Source organism: Typha angustifolia, chromosome 7, assembly GCF_048772165.1.
Source record: "Typha angustifolia cultivar Huaian chromosome 7, ASM4877216v1, whole genome shotgun sequence".
In the NCBI taxonomy this organism is placed as follows: Eukaryota; Viridiplantae; Streptophyta; class Magnoliopsida; order Poales; family Typhaceae; genus Typha; species Typha angustifolia.
In genome coordinates, this window is record NC_133245.1 from 2,543,209 (window position 1) to 2,564,445 (window position 21,237).

General features: G+C 37.2%; 2 protein-coding genes across 3 annotated transcripts; one reads left to right on the plus strand and one right to left on the minus strand.

Annotated features, from left to right (window-relative positions):
• Positions 1-186: 186 nt before the first annotated feature.
• LOC140762430 (conserved oligomeric Golgi complex subunit 1) lies at positions 187-8,227 on the minus strand. Its single transcript, XM_073100227.1, has 6 exons — positions 5,822-8,227; positions 4,888-5,082; positions 4,062-4,366; positions 3,589-3,774; positions 1,414-1,600; positions 187-708 (listed from the first exon to the last, which is right to left on the minus strand). Exons 1-6 carry the CDS (start codon positions 8,027-8,029, stop codon positions 598-600), a joined length of 3,192 nt encoding a protein of 1,063 aa, XP_072956328.1. The 5' UTR covers positions 8,030-8,227; the 3' UTR covers positions 187-597.
• A 3,469-nt stretch (positions 8,228-11,696) lies between these two features.
• LOC140763755 (purple acid phosphatase 2-like) lies at positions 11,697-15,241 on the plus strand. Of its 2 annotated transcripts, none has more exons than XM_073102091.1 (8): positions 11,697-12,181; positions 12,287-12,487; positions 12,560-12,701; positions 12,896-13,122; positions 13,730-13,868; positions 14,247-14,467; positions 14,603-14,724; positions 14,859-15,241. In XM_073102091.1, the coding sequence occupies exons 1-8, from the start codon at positions 11,996-11,998 to the stop codon at positions 15,049-15,051; spliced, it is 1,431 nt and encodes a 476-aa protein (XP_072958192.1). In that variant the 5' UTR covers positions 11,697-11,995; the 3' UTR covers positions 15,052-15,241. The 2 variants fall into 2 exon arrangements, with proteins under 2 accessions (XP_072958192.1, XP_072958193.1); XM_073102092.1 differs by having other exon boundaries at positions 11,701-12,181; positions 12,590-12,701.
• The last annotated feature ends 5,996 nt before the right edge of the window (positions 15,242-21,237 follow it).

Genomic DNA, 21,237 nt, shown 5'->3' on the forward strand with positions numbered 1-21,237 from the left:
GGATTGACGGAAGAGCGAACACATGCAGTTTGTTTGTCTGATATGATCTGCTAGTAGCACGAAGCGAGTGATATTATCAGATAACAGGGAAATGTCTTACGATCTTCACAAAGTCTGCACAGGAAGCTGTTTTGCTCGTATTCAGGAACTAATGTAAAAGACTAACAAACCCAGGAAGCCCTACAATTACAAAGCATTTCCTTGGCCGTATGGCTCAATTGCTTTCTCATTTATATCGCTATGCAACTGGAAATTTCGCAAGATGAAATCTCACTTGATTTTACAACGTTTCTACTGCTCACTCAAGACTTACAAGATGGGCATAAAATGATCCGAGAGTATCGAACTCCCTACAGCACCAAAAAATAAACAAATGCGATCTTTTATCTATCTTTGCAGGACGGACGGACACATGGATAGGATATATCAAGCAACATCGGACCAACTTCAGCATCTATTATGTGCAAGAGATGGTCCCCCAGGCAGAAACAATTGAGATCTGCAGCTCCATCTCTCCTCTCTAGATGATTTTATATGGGCTCATAATTGGACGCATAGCTACTCTCTAATATAACAGCAAGTTCCATCGGTAGCAAATTATGCGTCAAATCTGGGCCCGGATGTAAAAGATGACAGAAGCCCAGCTGCTGGGCCATCAGAAAGCATGGATCCCCACCTTGATGTACTCTCTCCAAATCTGCTGCCAACCTGATCGTATGAAAGGAGAATAGTAAGTCCAATGTAGATTAAATTTTTGGCACATCTTATAACAATATAATCAAAGAGTAAAATTGGTATAGCGAAATACTTTATCAAGAGAGTAATATTCTACATCAGAACCCACAGATAGAAACTAAAGCACGTCCATTTTATCAGACTCTGTGTGCAGCAAAACAAGCCAATTCAATTCAAATTGCCAACGAAACCTTAAACTTGACCACCTTTCTGAGTAAGTGCAACTATAAGTATCTGTGTACATATATAATATGTTATAAAGAGCATAAAATTTAAAAGGGGAAATTTGATGAATCTTTACTGGTGGACGGGATATGTGCCCCTACTCCTGAATAGTTTGCAGCAACCTCTAAACAACTATAAATGAGAGAAACTGAACTTCTTCTAACTTTGTATGAAGGACACTAAGATAAGTCGAGAATAGTTCTTTTCTAGGACATCTCAAGTGTATGGGATGGGGTGAAAGGGTGATAATTCAAGCAAACAGTTTATCTGTTGGTATATCTAGATCAAATGGGAACCTTGCTATCCAGCCAATCATACAAGTTGATTGTTTATTCACAAATAGAAGTATGAATACATTCACAAGAAAGATCTGATCACAATTATGAGATTAAACATGTGATATTTCAAATATGAAACTTCCTTTTGAGGTATGACTGAACCATTTATAAATACCTGGGTCATCAAGGATTTGAATAATGGCGTTGCAACTCCAAAACTCGGATTTTCATCAAAACCTGACTTCAAAGACTGCTCTCCATTTGGATAAGTGCTCCAAGGACCTCTAGGTGAGGGTGACGACTCATCAGAGAGCGTCTGAAGAGATGATTTATTTGCTGGTCTCGAAGTTAAGGCAGGAGCACTGAAAGAACAAACAAAAACTTATCAGAAGCACAATACATTATTTACAAGCTGTATATTACATACATATGAAAAGAGACAAAATGTTACAAAATAATAGAAGTACACAAGACTTATCTCGGAAGTGAGAAAGAAGGATGGATGTTGTATCTGTAATAATGTCAATTAAAAGCAGACATACTATAGTATTACACACTACACGGAATATGGTCTACTCTATGAACATATTAAAAACAAAGATTAGGACTACTTATAAAAGTAATTCTTAAAATACTATAATTCTACAATGGATGACACAAGCTGGTTAACTACTTTTCATATCCAACTCTTATGTTAAGATGCTTCCCATATCATAACTTGAATGTATCTCTTGGAAATATACAAGGAGATTATCTTTTCCACTGGCCTCAAGCACTCTTCTGCTCAACTTCAACAGGCAATTAATATACCAACTACTTAAAAACCTTCAATTGCTTTTATCCCCAAACCTAGCATCCAAGTTTCTCTTAAGATAATACAGCCATCTAATCTGTATTAATACTCTAAAGGCAAAGGCTCACTGTAATTTATATTGAGAATTGAGGAAGCCACACCAATGCAAGAAACAACTTAGATGAGCTCTTCTCAGAAGGATTTTAACTTTCATTTGACCAGATATTGTACTTCCATTCCTAAGGAGAGCAGTAAGTAGAGCAGTAAGTAGAGCACTTATATTAAAGAGAATTACATGAAAATCAAGTTGAGCAGGAAAGGTCAACGCAGTCCTTAATTACACCCCTAAGATTCATGTTATCAATAAAGAGGAGAGCATTTTGAGATTAAGATTGTATACCAAGACTTTATTGAATGTAACTGGTGGAGTTTACTTGACAGTGTAAAAAGAAACAATGCCAACTAAAATATTTGTATTTATGAGATATGTTAACTCATGATCTATCAACTAAAATATTACTGGCTCACCACATGTAGGTTGAGCCTCTTATCTCAATCTAACAAAATATCAGCTTTTTGCTTCAAGCCATAATTCTCAAAGAAAATTCATGAAACCACCAAATTATCATGAATGTATTTATCTTGTCCGTCGATCATCGTACTTCATCTTTAACTTCATGGAACAGTATGCTACTGATTCAAATTATCCAAAGATACTTAGATATATGTCAAGAGCAAGTGACACTTCATCTATCTGAATTCCAGTTTGCTTTCTCCTAGTGTATTAATGACAACTTTATTAAGGATGACAACTCAAGTCCTCCCGTGATCTATTTTAGAATGCATTCTTCCACCTGTCACTTACACATATGAGCCACCAGTGATGGATGATTTTATTCATGATATGATAGGAGGTCAGCAAGGAGGTGATGTCATTTGCATATTCTATGAAGCTTTGACTGTTACATTGTGTAATAAGGTTAGTTTGATGTTACCAAATAATGTTACAAGATTTCAGCTTGTTAATAACCAACCATGGACAATGCACATTATGCAGACTGAGAAACTCCTTGACCGTTTGTAACAGCATAACAGTTTCACTTTATGTGGAGTGTTACATATGCTTTCCTAAAAAAAGACTATTTATGTTGAGTTCCAAATGTATGAAAAGGAGTTGTGGAGTTTCCTTAAGCCCAAAGAAATAAACTCCAAACAAGGCCTGAATAATATAAATATCAACTCTCAGAGGATATTCAAGGAGATGAACAACAAAGCCAGAGTTCTATGGGTTTTGCTTATCTAAGAACTGCGTTCCAAGTTTTAAAGGATTGACGTCAGGCTGATAGCTGGTCAAAAAAAAAAGTCACTTCTTTTGGACCCTTCTCATAATTTAATTGTCAATAGCTGACCCTGTTTTGTTTGGAAAATGCTTGAATAATGATCTCAATGATGATGAAGCATGTAATATTGGTTTTTGAATTTTGACATTAAGAAAAATACACATAAATCTGCTGTATATAGCAGGATAAATCATTTAACGGCAGAAAGAGCATTTACCTGATTGGAAGATACTTAAATCTTGGAACTTGAGAACATCGCATTATATTTGAGTCAGTATTCGACTTTGTAGGCAACTTCTGAACAGTGTCCATGTACAGACGATTAAGCTGAACTAGAAACCCAAAGAGAACTGCATATCGCTTGTATGATTGTTTCTCATTCTCCCAGAGGTATGCCTCATACCTATTATGATACAAAGAAAAATAAAGAAAAGAAAATATTCAGATATGAATGACAGAACTGTCACAATCTACTTCAAATGGGTCATGAAAGTGATACTACCACCACATTTTATCAAAATCTTCATTAGTTAGTTACAAAAGAAGGAATAATGCAAAGATTCAATGCTCTTGTTTTGTTTTGTTCTGTTTTTGTTTTTTGTTTTTTGTTTTTTGTTTTTTTTGTTTTTTTTTTTTGACAAAATTCAATGCTCTTGTTATGTGGTAAAATCATTTAAAGGAGGAACTTACGTAGCCCAGTCAATTGGATCCAGCCTCTGTGAAAGCTTACTTATTAACTTTGTTACAGGCTCTATGCTGGCAGAACCTGCTTGGAGCTGTGACGGTTTCCATCTAAAAGGAGGCCTCAGTGTGGCACTTTTTGTTTGCTCCCCTTTTGTTTTTGTTTCAGGAGTAATGGAGCCAGAATCTTTTCCCCCACATAAAACGTCAGCAAAGAAGCGTAGGTCTAACAATATTTGCAGAACTCCTTTTTCTGTAACCCGACATTCACCGCTCTCAATAGTCACAAAGAAACTTTCATAGATTGCCACCGCCTATTAAATAATTAAAGCAAGAGACACATGAAGAATTAAGATCACTTTAAGGCTATAAACATATTAAGTGAACTACTGCCATCCACATTCTGCAGCAGAAATAGCCATGCATAAAGTAACATCATGTTCCTACAAAATTAATGGATCAATGTAAGTTGCAAAAAAGTGACCACATGGGCACTCTCAATGAAAAGTATATTCCTCGTAAAATTATCATTACAAATTCAACCTTAAGATCTGCAAAGACTTATATAAATGCATCCTTAATCACTCAATCGCTTTTAGTCAAGGTTGTCATTGCATATATACTACAGTTACTAAAAGAAAATAAATATTAAAATTAGGCAATGACATTTAATGAAAGTCATTCAGAGTTTAAACTATCAAAATATATCAGCATTAACTTTTTGCTTCAGAAATCATGCACTTGCTAATTCAACAAGATTATTCGGCTAAACTATAAGCATAAATAGTAAAAATTACCTAACCTTAAGGTGTTACAATGAGATGAAACAACATACCTTTTCTAATAGGTTGCGTGCAAAATTTTGCAATATAATTTTGTCAAGTATATGACCTCCGACTTTATGAATTTCCAAGCATGCTTGGAAAAGGAAAGAGGTAATGTATATGGAAGGCATTGAAGGTAGTGCTATTTGCATTTCCAAGGGACCCTCACTGGACTCCTCTTGTTTGATAACAGTGACTTCCCAACCCTGTAAGAATCATAGAGTAAGTATGAACATAAGTAGGAGTAAAGAATGCCATTTCCCAAGGCAAACACAAGACAATTGTATGGTTGACCATAAAAAGGATAAAGAATAGTTTAATGAAAATAACATCTCCAAAGTCCAAACATTAAGTCTTCTGCAAATAAGGGGAAAAAATAAATAAGATGGCTGGATTTCAACCTCACCTCCTAATATAGTAGTAGAAGCAGTAATCATGCTACTTCTATATCTAACTTCTGGTCAAATAGTAGCCAAGCTTAACTCATGGCCAGAAAAGATCACATCCTTCATTAAGGTTCTGTTGCAGGAACTTCTATAAAGGTCCTATATTAGCATCCCTAACTCTACACTCAGCAACATCAATGTGTCGATGACAAGACTAATCTAACAGTCTTCAATGTCAATAACATTCTACTATTGCCCCGGGAAACTATCTTGAAACTTGTACCTTGCAGATTACATGTTTCTTAAGAATTTGATTGCTCAAACTTATTTAGCTCATATATACTATAATGAAGTAATGGCTGGTATATGTTACTCATGTCTTGCTCAACAAATAACATTCTAGATCATATTCTTATTCCGTTTATGTATCCAACGTTCTCTGGGCAATAGACTCAATACCGATGGAGAAGAAAAAAGCATACAAAGTACATAATCCAAAACACAGTCACGAAGAGTACAAATACAAGCTTAAGAAGAATCAAGAAATTGCACTACTTACCCGCAAAGGAGTTGATGTAGATAATGAATCATCTTTATTGAGATTCTTGGAAAGAATGATCGAAAGCTCATCAGACACCCATGATATCCATAAGCTATGAGCTTTGATGCAGAGCTCTAGCAAAGTTTTGTTCAGCTCATCAAGTCTTGGATTTGAGTTGTCATCTGCTCCAAATAAAGCAGCAGCAGCTGCAATTGTTTGCCTACGATGGCCATCAAAATTTTGCCTTTTTGAACCCCTCGGGCTATCAAATACATGCCTTCTTGGGGTAAATGAAACCGGTGAGTCAAAGGCGATCTTAGATTTCCTTGACAAAGGCGATGATAAGTTGGCAAATGTTGTACCAGCAGTTTCTTTTACCCACTGCCTCGGGGAACCAAGTAGTAGAGGTATATGACTTGAATGATTTCTTAATGCAAATAAGAGGCGGCCAATAAAAAGTGATCTTTCAACGATTACAGAAGGTGTAAGTGAAATCTTGTTGTCCTTAAAGCTTCCCAAGGAAGCAGAGAGCTTCCCAAGCTCGACTTCAAGTTCCTTTGATATCATTGAAATGGTCTTGAAACATTTCTCCTGAATGTACGGCACTAGTTCCCTTAACCTCAGAGCTGAATTACTAGATTCTACAAAGCTTAAAAGATCCTCCAGTATACTCCGGCATTTGTTGTCAACTGCATCCCGAATCCTGCTAACCTCAGGTCCAAAATATGAGTTAAGACAAGTCCGAAAGTCATATTCATCAGTGGTTGGTTTCAAGTTAGCCAAGATTCCTGCTTTCTTCTGGTTAGTTTTTTCTGAAAACCAAACCGCACCACCGTTGGAAGCTTTCTTCAAATATGCATGGAAATCATATACATTATTAGGATCTGCATTCGCCACAATTGCCTCAATAGAATCCCTCAACTTGATGCCTCCACTCAAATTCTCAAACTCCGAATGCATGATCTCCTTCATCCTCTTCATGAATGCTTCTTCCAATCTATTCTCCAAAATGTCCTTTCCTTCCTTCAAGATAAGCCCACTAATTTGGTTCCATGGTGACTCAATTTCTGAACCAAAGACGCTCTTCAGCCACTGTTCCAAGCTCTCCTCCATCTGCTCCCGACCATCCAAAGCCTCTCGGACAACCTTCTCAGCTGATGCCAACCCTTCTCCACTCCCAATTGCCCCAATCAACTCCTTGCCACCGGACAGCTCTCCAAATATCTCGTCACAGCAAGCCTTCAACCAACCTGAGCATGTCGAAGCAACATATTCCGGCTCAAGAAGAACAATCACCGACTCTAATTTCTCTCTATGCGACTTCCACATCCTGACCTCCTTTTCAGGATTCGGGATCCCCCCAAACAACTGCGTTCCAGGGGGAGATCCAAGGACAGTCTTGTAGAACAAAGGCATCTCATTTGATGAAAGAACAAAGAGTTGCCCCACCTGTCCTAAACTACTCATAATTGTCCTTGCAACATCGCAGAGCACAGCGGAGCACGAATCCGAATCTGAGAGACTACCTGCAATCTTCTGAGAGATCCACGACCGGGTCGAATCGAGAAACAGCGCAAGCACCTGCTTAGGGTTGAGATCATCAATGGTTGCAGCAGCGGCGAGGGCATCGGCATAGGCAGTGACAGGGAGGCCGCGTTCTGTGAGGCGATCCCGGCTGCGCTGCGAGATCTGGGCGCGGAAGCTCTCCACGATCTGCCACTGGTGCCGAAGAAGGGGGAATTTCGCGGGCACGTCGAGATCTGAGCTTTGGAGGAGACCGTGGACGACCTTGGCCCGGAGGTAGCGGCCGGAGGACTCATGGAGCATGGACTCGTCGAGGCAGCCCCAGATGCTCTCCGGAGTGTCGACGAGGTACTTAACGCGGGAGGCGACGCCGTAGACGAGGGAGCGCGTAGGGTTGGGGGCTAGTTTTTGGGTGTTACTCTTCTCGTCGGTGGAGGAGAGGGAGGAGAGGGCCGATTCGATGGAGGCGAGGTGGGACGAGATGGATTCGGACGAGGATTTGATGAGGAGGATGGAATCGGCGGAGTCAATGAGGTCGCGGTAGCTCCGCCCGACGAGCTGCCGGAGCTCCTCCTTCTTTGACTCGATCTCGCTTCGCGTCGCTGCCTCCACGGCGCGGATCTCGGGGATCGGCTTCGTGCGAAAGAGAGACTCCGCGTCGCCGCCTCCGGCGGCCGGAGACCGCGGAGGAGGGGATCTCATCGGGAATGCGCGATCGTTCTCGAAACCCGATCCCTAGTTTGACACCGCCAGATCGGAGGAGGAGGAGGAGAGAGAGAGAGAGAACGAGGGAGATGTATATAAAGAGAAAGGGAGGGGGTGAGGAGGAGTAGACTCGGAGCGGGAAGTATGAGATGCACGTTACTTCCAAGTACGCATATAGTTTTTGGTAATGTTTCGATCGCATATACTATGGATGAACGGAGGAGGAGGAGGAGGGGGGAAGAGAAAGGAATGAGTTCCCAAATGGGCTCAATGCGAGCTTGGGCCCACACAAGGGAATTGCTTCGGGCTAACTAAATACCCAACCCAATGTTTCATAGATAGCTAACTGGACCTGACCATTTCTTGGGCCGGGCCGGATCTAGTCGGACTCAACTACTACTCTAACCTTGTAGTTAGTTCTATTAGGTCCGATCCCGATCCGAACCGAGATAATTATCTTTTTCTTTTTACTTATAGCTCAACTTAGGCCAAACACCGTCGACTCAGATAAATAATTGGTTAGTGGTGAGCTTAGACCCAATAATGTTGAATCTTTACAGTCCAACAAATATTAACATGCCCAAATCTAAAAGCATATTAAATTTAATTATATTAGGTCTAGTCGGATTAAATTATTAAGAGTTATAATCAAACTAGAGTTCAACCAAATTATAAATTGGGCCTTGTAATTTAAATCCGGCTCATCACCTAGTGAATTGAAATTTTTTTTTGACTAGGCCTTAAAAAGAAAATAGAGACAAATTATGTCAAATGAATCAGGTTGCCCATAACTTAGACTTAGGGCTAACTTTTTCATTTTCAAGGAAATGCCTTAGCCATAAGTTTCCGAGAATAAAGCGATGGACCATTTAATATAAATTTCACACTTGGATACAAGAGTAAGAAAGCACAATAATGAGAATATAATATTAAGTCATCAGACATAAATAAAATATAATAGAAGCACAACCCTAACATATATATATATATATATTTAAAAATCCAATTATAGCATACGGCTCTATTAGGATGGACAGCATAGGTACACAACCTTGTGAAGCTTAAAAAATTAAAAATTAATCTCCAACCAAAATATTACCAAAAAGAAAAATACAAAATAAACTAATCAAATATGGGGCGAAGCATACTTTAATGTACGAGGAGAAGCCGGTCAAGGAGTTAAAGTCGTAGCCCCCATCGTCGAAAAAGACCAATGCAACCAACTACATTGGGGGGCCCAAGAGGAACTTGGGCGCAGTCGGTGGCTAATCCAAGAACAAAATTGGTCACGCTGCGAACCAAGTTGGAACTCCACTAGCAAAGGGAGGCACAATGGATGAGAGGGCAAACTCCACCAAAGCGACGGATGACTATGGTAGCAAGGAGAGAGACTCTGAGCGACACGGTAGCATGATAATTGCGACGACGACCTCTCCCCTATCCTAACTACTTTGGCTAGGAGAGGAGAGCGGAAGAGTTGACGAGAAAAAACCCTCAGGAAGGGGGAAGAAAGACCTGTGGCTGTGGACCTTGGGCTACACACTATGAGAGCTAGGGCCTAACATGCATGAAAACAAATTCTTCACTGCAGCTCATACATTATCCAAGCCTGATAGATGGAAGGTTTTCAACCACTGTGATGTCACTGAAAAGGACAGCCCAAATTTATTAACTTTCAATGTACCCCTGTATCAAATAATTGATTCGTGTCATGTCTACGCTTCATCACCAATGCAACCAAAGTCGAACTCGATTATATTAAATCCAAGCTTAAGCTCAATTACCAAGTTAATCTAATTGAAAATCAGACAAACTAAAAGAAAATATTTCTCACTTGTGGGGGCAATAATTCCAACATTCTATCAAATCGCCCACGTATAGCACGGATCCACTTGTTATTATGATCGGTGTGAATGAAGGAAAATGGTCTAATCTATGGGATTAGGCCTAGATTGAGACGGTCCATTTTGGATCCTTTCTTACATGCAAGTCTTAGAGCTTTGGAATTTGTTCATATGAGAGCTACCTAGAGACACAAATTTGGTCCCTCTTCCATTATCTTACTTTATGAAAAAATAAACAATATTCTCACATTATGTTAGATAATTAATTAACTCAAAAACTTTATTAGATAAAAAAAAAATTCATCTCTCAGAGTTGTAAAGAAATTTGTTTTATCCGCTAGCGAAGTTGAAATTGTTAATTGAGTGTATTCAAAGATCTGTCGTTGAAATTTTATTCGGTGTTTAGAAAAAAAATAAAACCAAGGAGACAAAGATTGTTATAACTCTGGGTCGGATTTCAACCCAATTCCATGATTCAAACCTCAAAATTAGAGATTTTGTTGTTATGCTTATATATTTCATTGTATAACTTAGAATTCAATTATGCTCTCTTGCTACTTTTCATAAATAAAAAATATGTTCTTTAGTTGGATTAGAACTTTGAGTCTTTTATTCATTTATATTTAGCCCTGTAGGTTTGTGCCCAAAAAGTCTTGATCTTCGTCCAGGGCTATCATATTTCCATAGGATTTTCGGCTGTCAAAGATGCTCTTTTAGTTGATTGATGCAAGAATATTATTGCTTCTTCTTCTTCTTCCTTCTTTTCAATAGATTAGGATAGTGACATAAAGCAATTCGACATCGTAAGTAAATAAAGTTAACAATGACATATTATATACCAAATTCTTCCCTTATAAATTACATGCATGTAATTTAATTATAAATAAAAATCTAAGGAACTTAGAATGAATGGATAATTATTATGTCAAAGAAATTCATGGATTTATTTGTGTCTTAAATAATGCCAATTTTGCTCCTGTTTGTGATCTTTGTGAGAAGGATTTGTTCTTGCTTATACTGGATATCCCCGGGTCCACCCAATGATGAGACCAATTGACTCATTATTTATTATATGCCTTATGCTTAACAAAAGTGCTACTAAAACCTTTCAAAGTATTATAATTATGGATAAATGACTGGAAGGTTAGAACGTAAGATATATATATATTAATAATCTTTGTCTTGTATAGGAACATATATTATGCCTCTTTTTTCTTTAATCTAAGTTTGGTTTTAATATTGATATTTTAAAAGCTTTCAGTGGCAATTATGTAAAAAGATGAAGACTTTCTCCCTCCGCTCGCACCTCCCCCACGTCAATCTAACGGAATCGAGCGAAAGTAGATCAAAAGCTTCGATCTTTTTTCCTGATCCCATTATCCCCTATTCTTCTTCTTCTTCTTCTTCGATCTCAATAGCTTCCAAATTTAAAGTCAACTATTGTTGCTTCGATTCCATCCCAAAAAGTCTCTCTGCCCTGTGCTACTTCACCTCTATGCCGTGTTTTTTTTCGGTCAACTTTAGTAAAACTAGATACAACTATTAGATTTTGTCGGATTGGCTGGCCAACTAGTTTGCCGCTGGATTGCCCTTTGCGATCGGTGTGTTGGATATTCTCTCAAGTTGCGGATTGCCACCACGAAGAAGCGTGACAAGAACCTCAGAATCTGATTCAAGAATGACGACAAATCGATCAGCTTTAGCAAGATAACAACTTTTCACCTCTCCCCCTGCAAAGAATAGGAAAAGTCGTTGTGGCCTCAAACGTTCGAAACCCGCCCGTAATTAATGCGATAGAATCGCATCTTTGACCTGTCTTACATATTCCAATCGTCTTGTTTGGAACAACCTTTGGAACAGGTTTACAGGGATGGGTTCGCCCGCTTCTTCATTCTCCAATCTCCATGCCTTCCAAATCCGAAGTCAACTATTGCTGATTTGTTTCCGCTTCCAAGTCTCTCTTTCCTTCGCCTTATTTAACGCGATAGAATCGCATCTTCCTCGGATATTCCTCTTTATTCCTCGCCATATCCGTCCTATTTATCGGAACCCAACGGAGCGTTCGGATTTTTGGAAGCCTTAGAACAGGGGAAGAGAAGAGAGGAGAGGAGAGGAGGAGATGGGTAGGCGGGAGTCACCTTATTATCTTAGTTGTTTACTTGGTTTAGTTGTTTTAGTAGGATTTGTGAGTAGATGCAATGGAGGAATCACGAGTTCTTTTGTGAGAAAGGTGGAGAAAACCATCGACATGCCGCTCGGTAGCGACGTCTTCAGCGTGCCGCCGGGTTACAACGCACCTCAGCAAGTGAGAAATTGTTTTGTTTATTATTTAAAGCCTTCACTTTTGGAGAAACTCTTTTTAATCATAGGAATTAGTTGAAAAGGTGGGACTCTTTGGCTTTGTTTGAAGGTGCATATAACTCAAGGAGACCATGATGGTAGAGCTGTGATTGTGTCATGGGTGACTACAGCTGAGCCTGGTTCTAACGAAGTTATTTATGGGATCTCTAAGGATAATCTCAACTTCTCTGCTAAGGGTATGCGTACCCGCTACAAGTTCTACAATTATACATCAGGATACATCCATCACTGTACTCTGAAGGATCTGAAGGTGAGTTTTTTTTTTTTACAAACTTGAATTTTAGTTTTTTTTTTTAAGTTTAAGTTTGATCCTATAATCTAGAATGGCGATTGCTCGCTCTTTTGCTTGCAGTATGACACGAAGTACTACTATGCTGTTGGGATTGGGCATACAGTAAGGCAATTTTGGTTCAAAACTCCTCCTGAAGTTGGGCCAGATGTTCCTTATACCTTTGGTCTTATAGGTACATTTTACATCTCTAATTTGTATAATCTCAACAAGTTTTCAAATGAGGATTCTTAGGAAGTGATATCGTCAGTGCTAGAACCTAGTCTTCTGACTTGTATCTGAGTAGAAAGATTACTTCATTTACATGGATGTAGTTTTTCGTCGATAACTATTACAACTACCGTTTTGATTTTATTTCTCGCGTTGCAGGTGATCTTGGACAGAGTTATGACTCAAACTCTACACTTACGCATTATGAGTCAAATCCAAAAGCAGAGGCTGTGCTCTTTGTAGGAGATCTTTCTTATGCAGATAACTACGTAAATCATGACAATGTTAGGTGGGATACATGGGGGAGGTTTGTTGAGAGAAGTGTTGCCTATCAGCCTTGGATTTGGACTGCAGGAAACCATGAGATAGATTTTGCTCCTGAAATTGTGAGTAGAAAGTTTATTGCAACACATACGCATTTGTGTTTAAATGTTTTTAATCATCTGTTAAAGACACAAGAATAAAAGTGATGTGAGAACATAGAAAAGTAAAATGTAGATAACAAACATGAATGTTTTAGATGGAAATGAAAGAGAGGAAGATAGGGAGGAATGAGAAACAGAAAACGGCGTGATAAAATAGAAGAACAAGAAAAATAAAGAATGTGCAAAGGGACAGTGTACTTATATATGTTGGTTTTTGAACATAAATTTCTCATTTCTTTTGAGATCAAGATCTAGTTTACAAGTGCACTAAGACTGATTCAAATGCAATAAAACATGAAAATCTTGCTAGCATTGGACAAGTCCTAGCAAACCATATGAAAGTACTTTGCTGCAAATGAACAAGATGTTGAAGAATTTACCCATATGGAGGGAAAAACAACTGCTGTTTTATTATTTCTGGATGTTAAAAAGTAGGCATCTACTATTAAGCAATTGCACCACATAATTGTAACTTTTCCTGATTGGTTGATGTACTAGTTATTACTCTCCATCTGTGTTATGCTTCAAAAGCTGCTGATCAATGAAATGTTCATCACATCCTTTGCAGGGTGAAACTGAGCCCTTTAAACCCTACAGACACAGATATCACGTCCCCTACAAGTCTTCTGGTAGCACATCTCCGTTCTGGTACTCGATCAAGCGAGCCTCAGCATACATCATTGTCTTAGCATCATATTCAGCATACGGTATGGATACATCATCCATTGTGACAAATTTCTTCATTCTGAAGTCTGAACAGATGTGTACACTTTCAAATTGATTGTAGAATGACGAAAGAAATTTTCTCCAATTGCAAGAGATTTGCTGATTTATCACCCTCTAGTTTATCTCCTATCCATTAGTAGCTAATCTATGATGATGATTAATTTGTACCTTACAATAGGCAACCTTTCTGTTGGTTAGCTATGTAGCTTCTGATACTAGTTGTATCTTTTTTTTTTAACCCTTATTTATTTGGAAATTTGTTCGTCGCCTTTAACTTCTTCCACTGTGAATCAGCAACTGGCTTGAAGCTGGTCTTCTATGATCTTGTCTTCAGTTTCTTTTTTTTTATTCCCTTCCAGGTAAATACACTCCACAATACAATTGGCTTGAAGCCGAGCTACCTAAAGTGAACAGGACTGAGACACCATGGTTGATTATACTAATGCATGCCCCATGGTACAACAGCTACAATTATCATTACATGGAGGGTGAAACCATGAGAGTAATGTATGAGCCATGGTTTGTAAAATACAAAGTTGATGTTGTATTTGCAGGCCATGTTCATGCCTATGAACGCAGCGTAAGTTCCTAACTTTTACATTCAGAACAAAGTTAAGATTTTGAAGCTCAGAGATTTAGTACAAGATAGTCCATAAGATAGTAGAGCTTTAGTAGCAGAATTTTCACCTCTAGCTGCCAACATTGTGGAATGCAGCATAGGATATCGAACATCAAATACAACATAGTCAATGGAGAATGCAGGCCAGTTCCTGATATGTCAGCGCCAGTTTACGTAACTATTGGCGATGGAGGCAATCTTGAAGGGCTAGCTACAAAGTAAGATCAACAAAGGAGCTATTCAGATACTTACATTACCTAAATATTCTCTTATTGCATCAATTACACTGCCATAGTAGAGTGTTAAACGTTCTTGGAAGATCAATCAACACTTAATTTGTTTCAAATTGCAGCCTGACAGAACCACAGCCTAGCTACTCGGCTTTCAGAGAGGCGAGCTTTGGTCATGCTATTTTTGAGATCAAGAACAGGACCCATGCCTATTACAGTTGGCACCGCAATCAGGATGGGAATCCAGTGGCTGCTGATTCTATGTGGTTCTCCAATAGATACTGGCAATCTGGAGATGATTCTTTTCCTGCATGATGGTCATTCCTCAGAGTTAGATCTTTACAAATAAGCATAACTCTTTCTTCCATATGTTTTTACTATATCCTGTTGATCTATAGCTAAGTGGGTACTGTGCTTGGATTTGATCCTCTCCTCATTCAATAAGCAATCTTCTTCTTGCATTGGCAATGATCATAATGAAATAAACCATGAATTTCTATAGTGATATGGATTGTACAATTTGATTTCTTGTACTTAGTTTAAGTACTTCTGGCCTTATATCCCAACCTCCAGCCTTAACATATTTGTCTCTCTTTTATGACAAGTAGTAGGCCCAAACACAATTACATATGAGTTGATTCTGATCTGGTTCTTAAAACCTTTTGTTTTGGTTTTTTGCATCCTCTATTTAGCACATTCAAACGACACACTCTTTCCTTTGTTTTACTTATTTTATAACAGAGGCTACCTTTAGAAATGTGTTCCATTCTAACAATGTGTGCTAATTCCTTGTACTATTATATAGTTATCATCGATCTCATTCCATGTCATCCTGTCACTAGAATCAAAGTGGCATCCGATCGTCATTTTTGTCACAAGTCCAAGAGGGTCTCTTTCACATCCTACAAACAGCTTCAATATTCTAGCATAGTAAATAAAAATATGTTTTATGACTCCCATAGTGCTAAGTCACCTGAAACCCAAAGTTTCTCATCTTGTCTGCTACTATCATAAACTATGTGCAATGTACTGATACTATGCTTTAAGAACTGTGACATTCTTCTACCACCCCAGAATTTTTGTCTGAGGGACATCAAGTCATTTACATGAACAAAAAATGTATATATATATTTACCCTACTTGAAGTATATAATATGTTAAACATCAAAATTTATTAATATCAGCTAAGTACTTTTTTTCACATATATCCATGATTAAGAAATAATAAAACAATACTCATATCTCTAAATTCTATAAAAAATTATGAAGTCCTTGGAAAGATTTAATTTTCATATTGCACTATTATCCCATTGTTGATGATGGAAACGACATAATAATTAAATATGCATATTCCTCTTGACTTAAATACATAATCATACATAAAATAATGAGAAGATTAAAGTGATCATAATAATTAAATAATAGTTTTTAGTACGTATGGGATATGAAAAATAAAACATAAACACACTTATATATCGGTTGTTTTAACGTATGATTAGTCTAAAAAACACATAATTATATAGAATAGTAGATAAACAAAACTACAACTTGCCACGCTAAAGCTACTCCCCCACCAGCATTAGGACCTTTCACACCCTGTCGTCTTCCCTTTTTTAAAAACCTTTTCACGTTGCCAAATCTTCATTGGAATGCCAAAAAGATTACAGAATCTATGGGTCAAGTCCAACAAGTTGGGCTCAGGTTGTGACCACTTACCACTTAACTTAGTAGCCTAACCTTTTTCTTGCAAATTAGGCCATGCTTTTCTGGAGGGGGGAGTTTGAGAAGTTGAAGCAACTTCTCTAACTTTTTTTTTTTGTTGTTGTTGTTGATTATATATGAGGTGAACAAAAGATTAATTTTTCTATAGATAAAGAACTATTTAAGGGCCCCCACCAAGTTGAAGGCATATTCTTTGTCTCATTCCATTCTTTGAGTAGAGCTGAGGAGGAAGCAAAGATTGCTTTTAGTTCTTGGGACTTCAAAAGAATCTGGATGTAGATCTCACTCATGATGCAGTTGTCATTCTTTTTCATGTTGAGATGTTTACTTTGTTGTCTCTTCCTAGTAATATCACTTATGAGGAACACTGTAAGCATCCACTAGAGGATGAGTGAGTTAATATGACTTGAAAGAATAATAGAACAGGAGATTGATGAGTATCATCATATGCGCTGTCGAATCTTAATGTTTTATCCACTTAATCATCAGTGTCATTGAGATTCCAATAATTTTAATCCCTGACTCTTTTTTTTTTTTTTTTTTTTTTACTTAGAGTTAATTAATCATTAAATTTGGAATAATTTAGCCATAAAATAAATTAAGATAATAAAGAAGCAAATTGCTTATTTGAGCTGGTCCAGAGGCGACGTCAATCTCAGGTTTCACAAGTAGGCAAATAGAATAAGAGATACACGATGAAGACAAGAGCGGATTGAAACAAGCCACATGTTACATGAAAGTGGTCCTTCTTCTCGTCCTCTCCGACCCCCTTATTTGACCACGCGTGTATCATTGGACTTGGGCATCTCGTGCTGAGGTGTTCTTGGAAGTATCTCTACGCCAAACTCTGTCTGTGACTATGCTCAAGTATTGGAGCACATTATTTTACGTGTTATTTAATGATCATGACTGTAGACCAAATTAATATTTGTCTTCGTCTTTTATTTTTATTTTTTCTCCTACTAGAAAATGACCTCCATGATGATCATCTGTCTGTCGTATCATTAAAATTTCATCTTATATCACATAATAACTCGATTATAAATTTATCTTTAATATATATCATATTAAAATAATTATTAGGAATTTTTATTCCTATTTCAACTTATAATATGTTAAAAAAGTAGATCGGGTTAGTGTACTAATATCTTAATTGAAAAATAACAACCGACCAAAGTCTACTTAGCACACTCAGACGCAATTCTTCCTCGTGAAAGTAGATTAAGGTTTAGTGAGTTTAATTGATAGGCCACTTCAACAAACATAATAATAATAATAATAAAGTAAGATGAAACCACCAACAAGAACTCCTCAATTGGGTTAATCAACGTGGCCACTTGGCCTTCCACTAGGGCAAAATTCTATGGGTTCTAATAAGATTGTCAAAATAATCAAGCTCGGCTTAAAAATAATTTTAAGCTAAGCTGGATTTTTAAATAAGCTCAAACATATATTCAAGCTAAGTTTGATCATGAGTCGACTTAATTAAATAGGTTCAATAAGATTGATAAGATTCAAAACAATAATAATAATAATTATTATTATTATATATCTATATATAATATGAGTAATATTTTCTCAACTATACTATAATTATGTTATAATCTAATATTTACTTAAATGGATTGTTATGTATTCTAATCTTATAGAGCTTAGTTCTAAAATTTATATTAAGATATATTTTCTAAATACATGAATATCTCTATTAGTTTATATTTCAAATTATAACTTATTTTGAACTTAAGTCAAACCTAAATTAAGCTCAAATTTGATCAGACTCGAAATTTAGTTTGACTTAATTAAGGCTTGAAATTACTTATTAATTGGCTAGAGCTCAAAATTTGTTTAAAATTGGCTCAAATTAAAATAACTTTAATTTCAATTTAAACTAGGCTAAATCAAGCTTGGCTCGATTACACCCAATATTCTAGTTAGACGAATATAAAATATACATACATACATATACATATATATACATATATATACATATATATATATATAGAGAGAGAGAGAGAGAGAGAGAGAGAGAGAGAGGTGAGGGACCAAATTGTTGTTGGTAGATTAGTGTTATGTTCAAATCACAGTCAAACATTCTTCCTTCAACATCCTGACAACCTGGAAGAATGCGAGGTGATGGTCCCTAAGCTAATGTAGCAGAGGTACAGTGGGGTAATATTGCCCATAGATCTTGTTACAGAACCCCTAACATTTTGGATCAAACAAACTGCCCGTCTCTTTTATACTTCTCTTTTCTGTAATCCAAAGAAAGGGGGACTGATGTGCTTTGCTGGCTATTTATTGAGAGGAGTGATACACTTTACCTACAACTTGCGATTCATTTAATGTTTGAATTCCAATGATTTAACTCCCTTGTTTTATTTTCATATGTACAAATTAATTTTTGTTCCTGCTATGTGAACCACTATATAGTTGGTGTGAACAATGGCAATAGACAGACTTGTTGGTTGTGGAAAGGAATGGTTTACCTGTACATATATATATATATATATATATATATATGAGTGTGTGTGTGACCTACCTATAATATCTTCTAATTTGGATTTAAAACATAATGAGGACACTACAGAAAATGTTTGGTGAATGGAAAAGGATTGCAAAACCATTATAAATATACTGTTGGATATATATCAATGCATTAATTGCCTATATAAAATCGAATATAGAACAGGCATAGTATTACTGTGTTAGAGATAGCATCATTCCATCTCTCAGAATATTTGCAGTAGGCTTTAGATTCTGTCACTGATCTGACAGTAAAATAGTTAAGTTTCTTAGTATGCTGTCCAAAAATGAAGGGGCCTATGTAGATATAGGTCAACGAGGTCGTTCATGGCCACCACCTTTTAACTATAAGCCAATAATTTATGAAGAAGGTTGACCTAATCGCTGGGATCTAATTGCTACTGTATGTTGCACTAATTAAGTTGTTATTCTTCCTTAGATTGCAAGTATACATAAAAATAAAAGCAAGAAGAGTAAATTAATCGATCAACCGATATAATTTATTTTTATGCAGTCCATTTCAATTATTGTATAAAGATACATCCCCTTAGATTTTGAGATTGAGCAGGTGGAGATGAGATCCTGGCATTAATATTAATGCTGTCTATTGCAATATAATAAAAGAATGAGAAAACTTTGGCAACTAGTCGTTGCATGGTCATCAATGAAATAGTACCGTATGAACTAACACATCCACGGAAGCTAGGATTCATTACATCAGTGGATTTCGTCACTGTATCTAGTTAGGTGCAGCAGCTTCCATATATTTACGTATGCATGTGAATGTTCTACTAGCTCTCTCTCTCTCTCTCTCACTACATATATATATATATATATATATATATATATATATATATATATACTATACATATATATTTATTAGCATGCATCAATTAGTATGGGTAGGAGGAACGAAAGAATTGATAAATGCCACAACTTGGAGAATCCGAGATACTGTGTCATAATCTATCATGAATTTAACAAATTAAAAATAAAAAATCTACGAGCCAAATTGATTAAATTACAAATCTAGGTGGAATTTTGCTTCTCTCCCGACACAAAGTGTCCTTAGTCATGTCTAGGGTGCACGATGCATGCCGGGACATCCTCAATTGTAATTGGTACGTACGTGCTACTTAGTTTGTCAGCATATATTAAATAACTTATGGATTATATAGGTTGAAAAGTAGAATACGTAGTATATTAATAAAGTTAAACGAAAATTAATTTGTTTTAGTATCTCTGTGAATATAATAATTATTATTGGTCTCTGCACGGTGAAATCGATAGAATTTATGTGGATGCATGCGCGTAGTATATATATATTGTTAATCTCGTTGTTTTCGATCATTATTCCGACTCCCAACGAAATAGATATGATCATTGTTGTTGACAGCGTATCCTACTGCGATCTATGTGCAGTAATATAATGAGACATGGACCAACTGGGTAAGTGCTCCAGATCGCTGGAATTGTTAGTCAGATATGCATGCATCTCCGTTCTATATTTGATATATTAAATGTTCATCTGAGTCCTTTTTTTTTTCCCTCTCTCCTCTAGATCTCTATCACAGACACAGAACAGCTGTGTATTAATTACCACCCTAAGCCCAAATGCATGGCAAAAATGAGTTGAGATCCAGTTTTCCACTTGGTCCCACAAAGAGATCCCCAGTATCTAGATTGGGTCTACACAGGGCCCCACCTTCCTCTTCTCACTCCCCCCTCGGGCGATCATATCCTGCGACGTGTCAACCAAGAAGTAAGGACGCTAGCTCAACCGATCAAGTCATTGTTATTTATTTATGTTTCCTCGAGGGAACTTAATTTGCAGTTAACACCTCACGTTGGAGACGAATTCTTCTTCAGTCTGGTTAGCAGCAAAACAGTGGAGGTGAAAGCTCAGGGTGTGAATCGGAAAATTTACAAATGCCGGGTGGTAAAAATGAAAAAAATATATATATATTTCTCTTTTTAATTTTTTGTGCTGCTCCTCTCTCCTCGGTCCTCCCTTCTCCTCTCCTCTTCTCCTCCCTTCTCCTCTCCTCTCTACTCTGCTGTGGCAGCTGCAGACGAATCTTTGCATGTTGTTGCGTGGGTTGGCGATTGCCTCTTTAAAAAGCGCGATCTCGGCTTACGTTAGCAATCCCCGCGAGTCCCTACGCATTGGGGGCCCCCAAGATTTTGTTCCTCCCCTTAACCTTTTTTTTTCTTTTTTTTTTCTCCTTCTTATATAAACCCCTCCCCCTCTCCCCT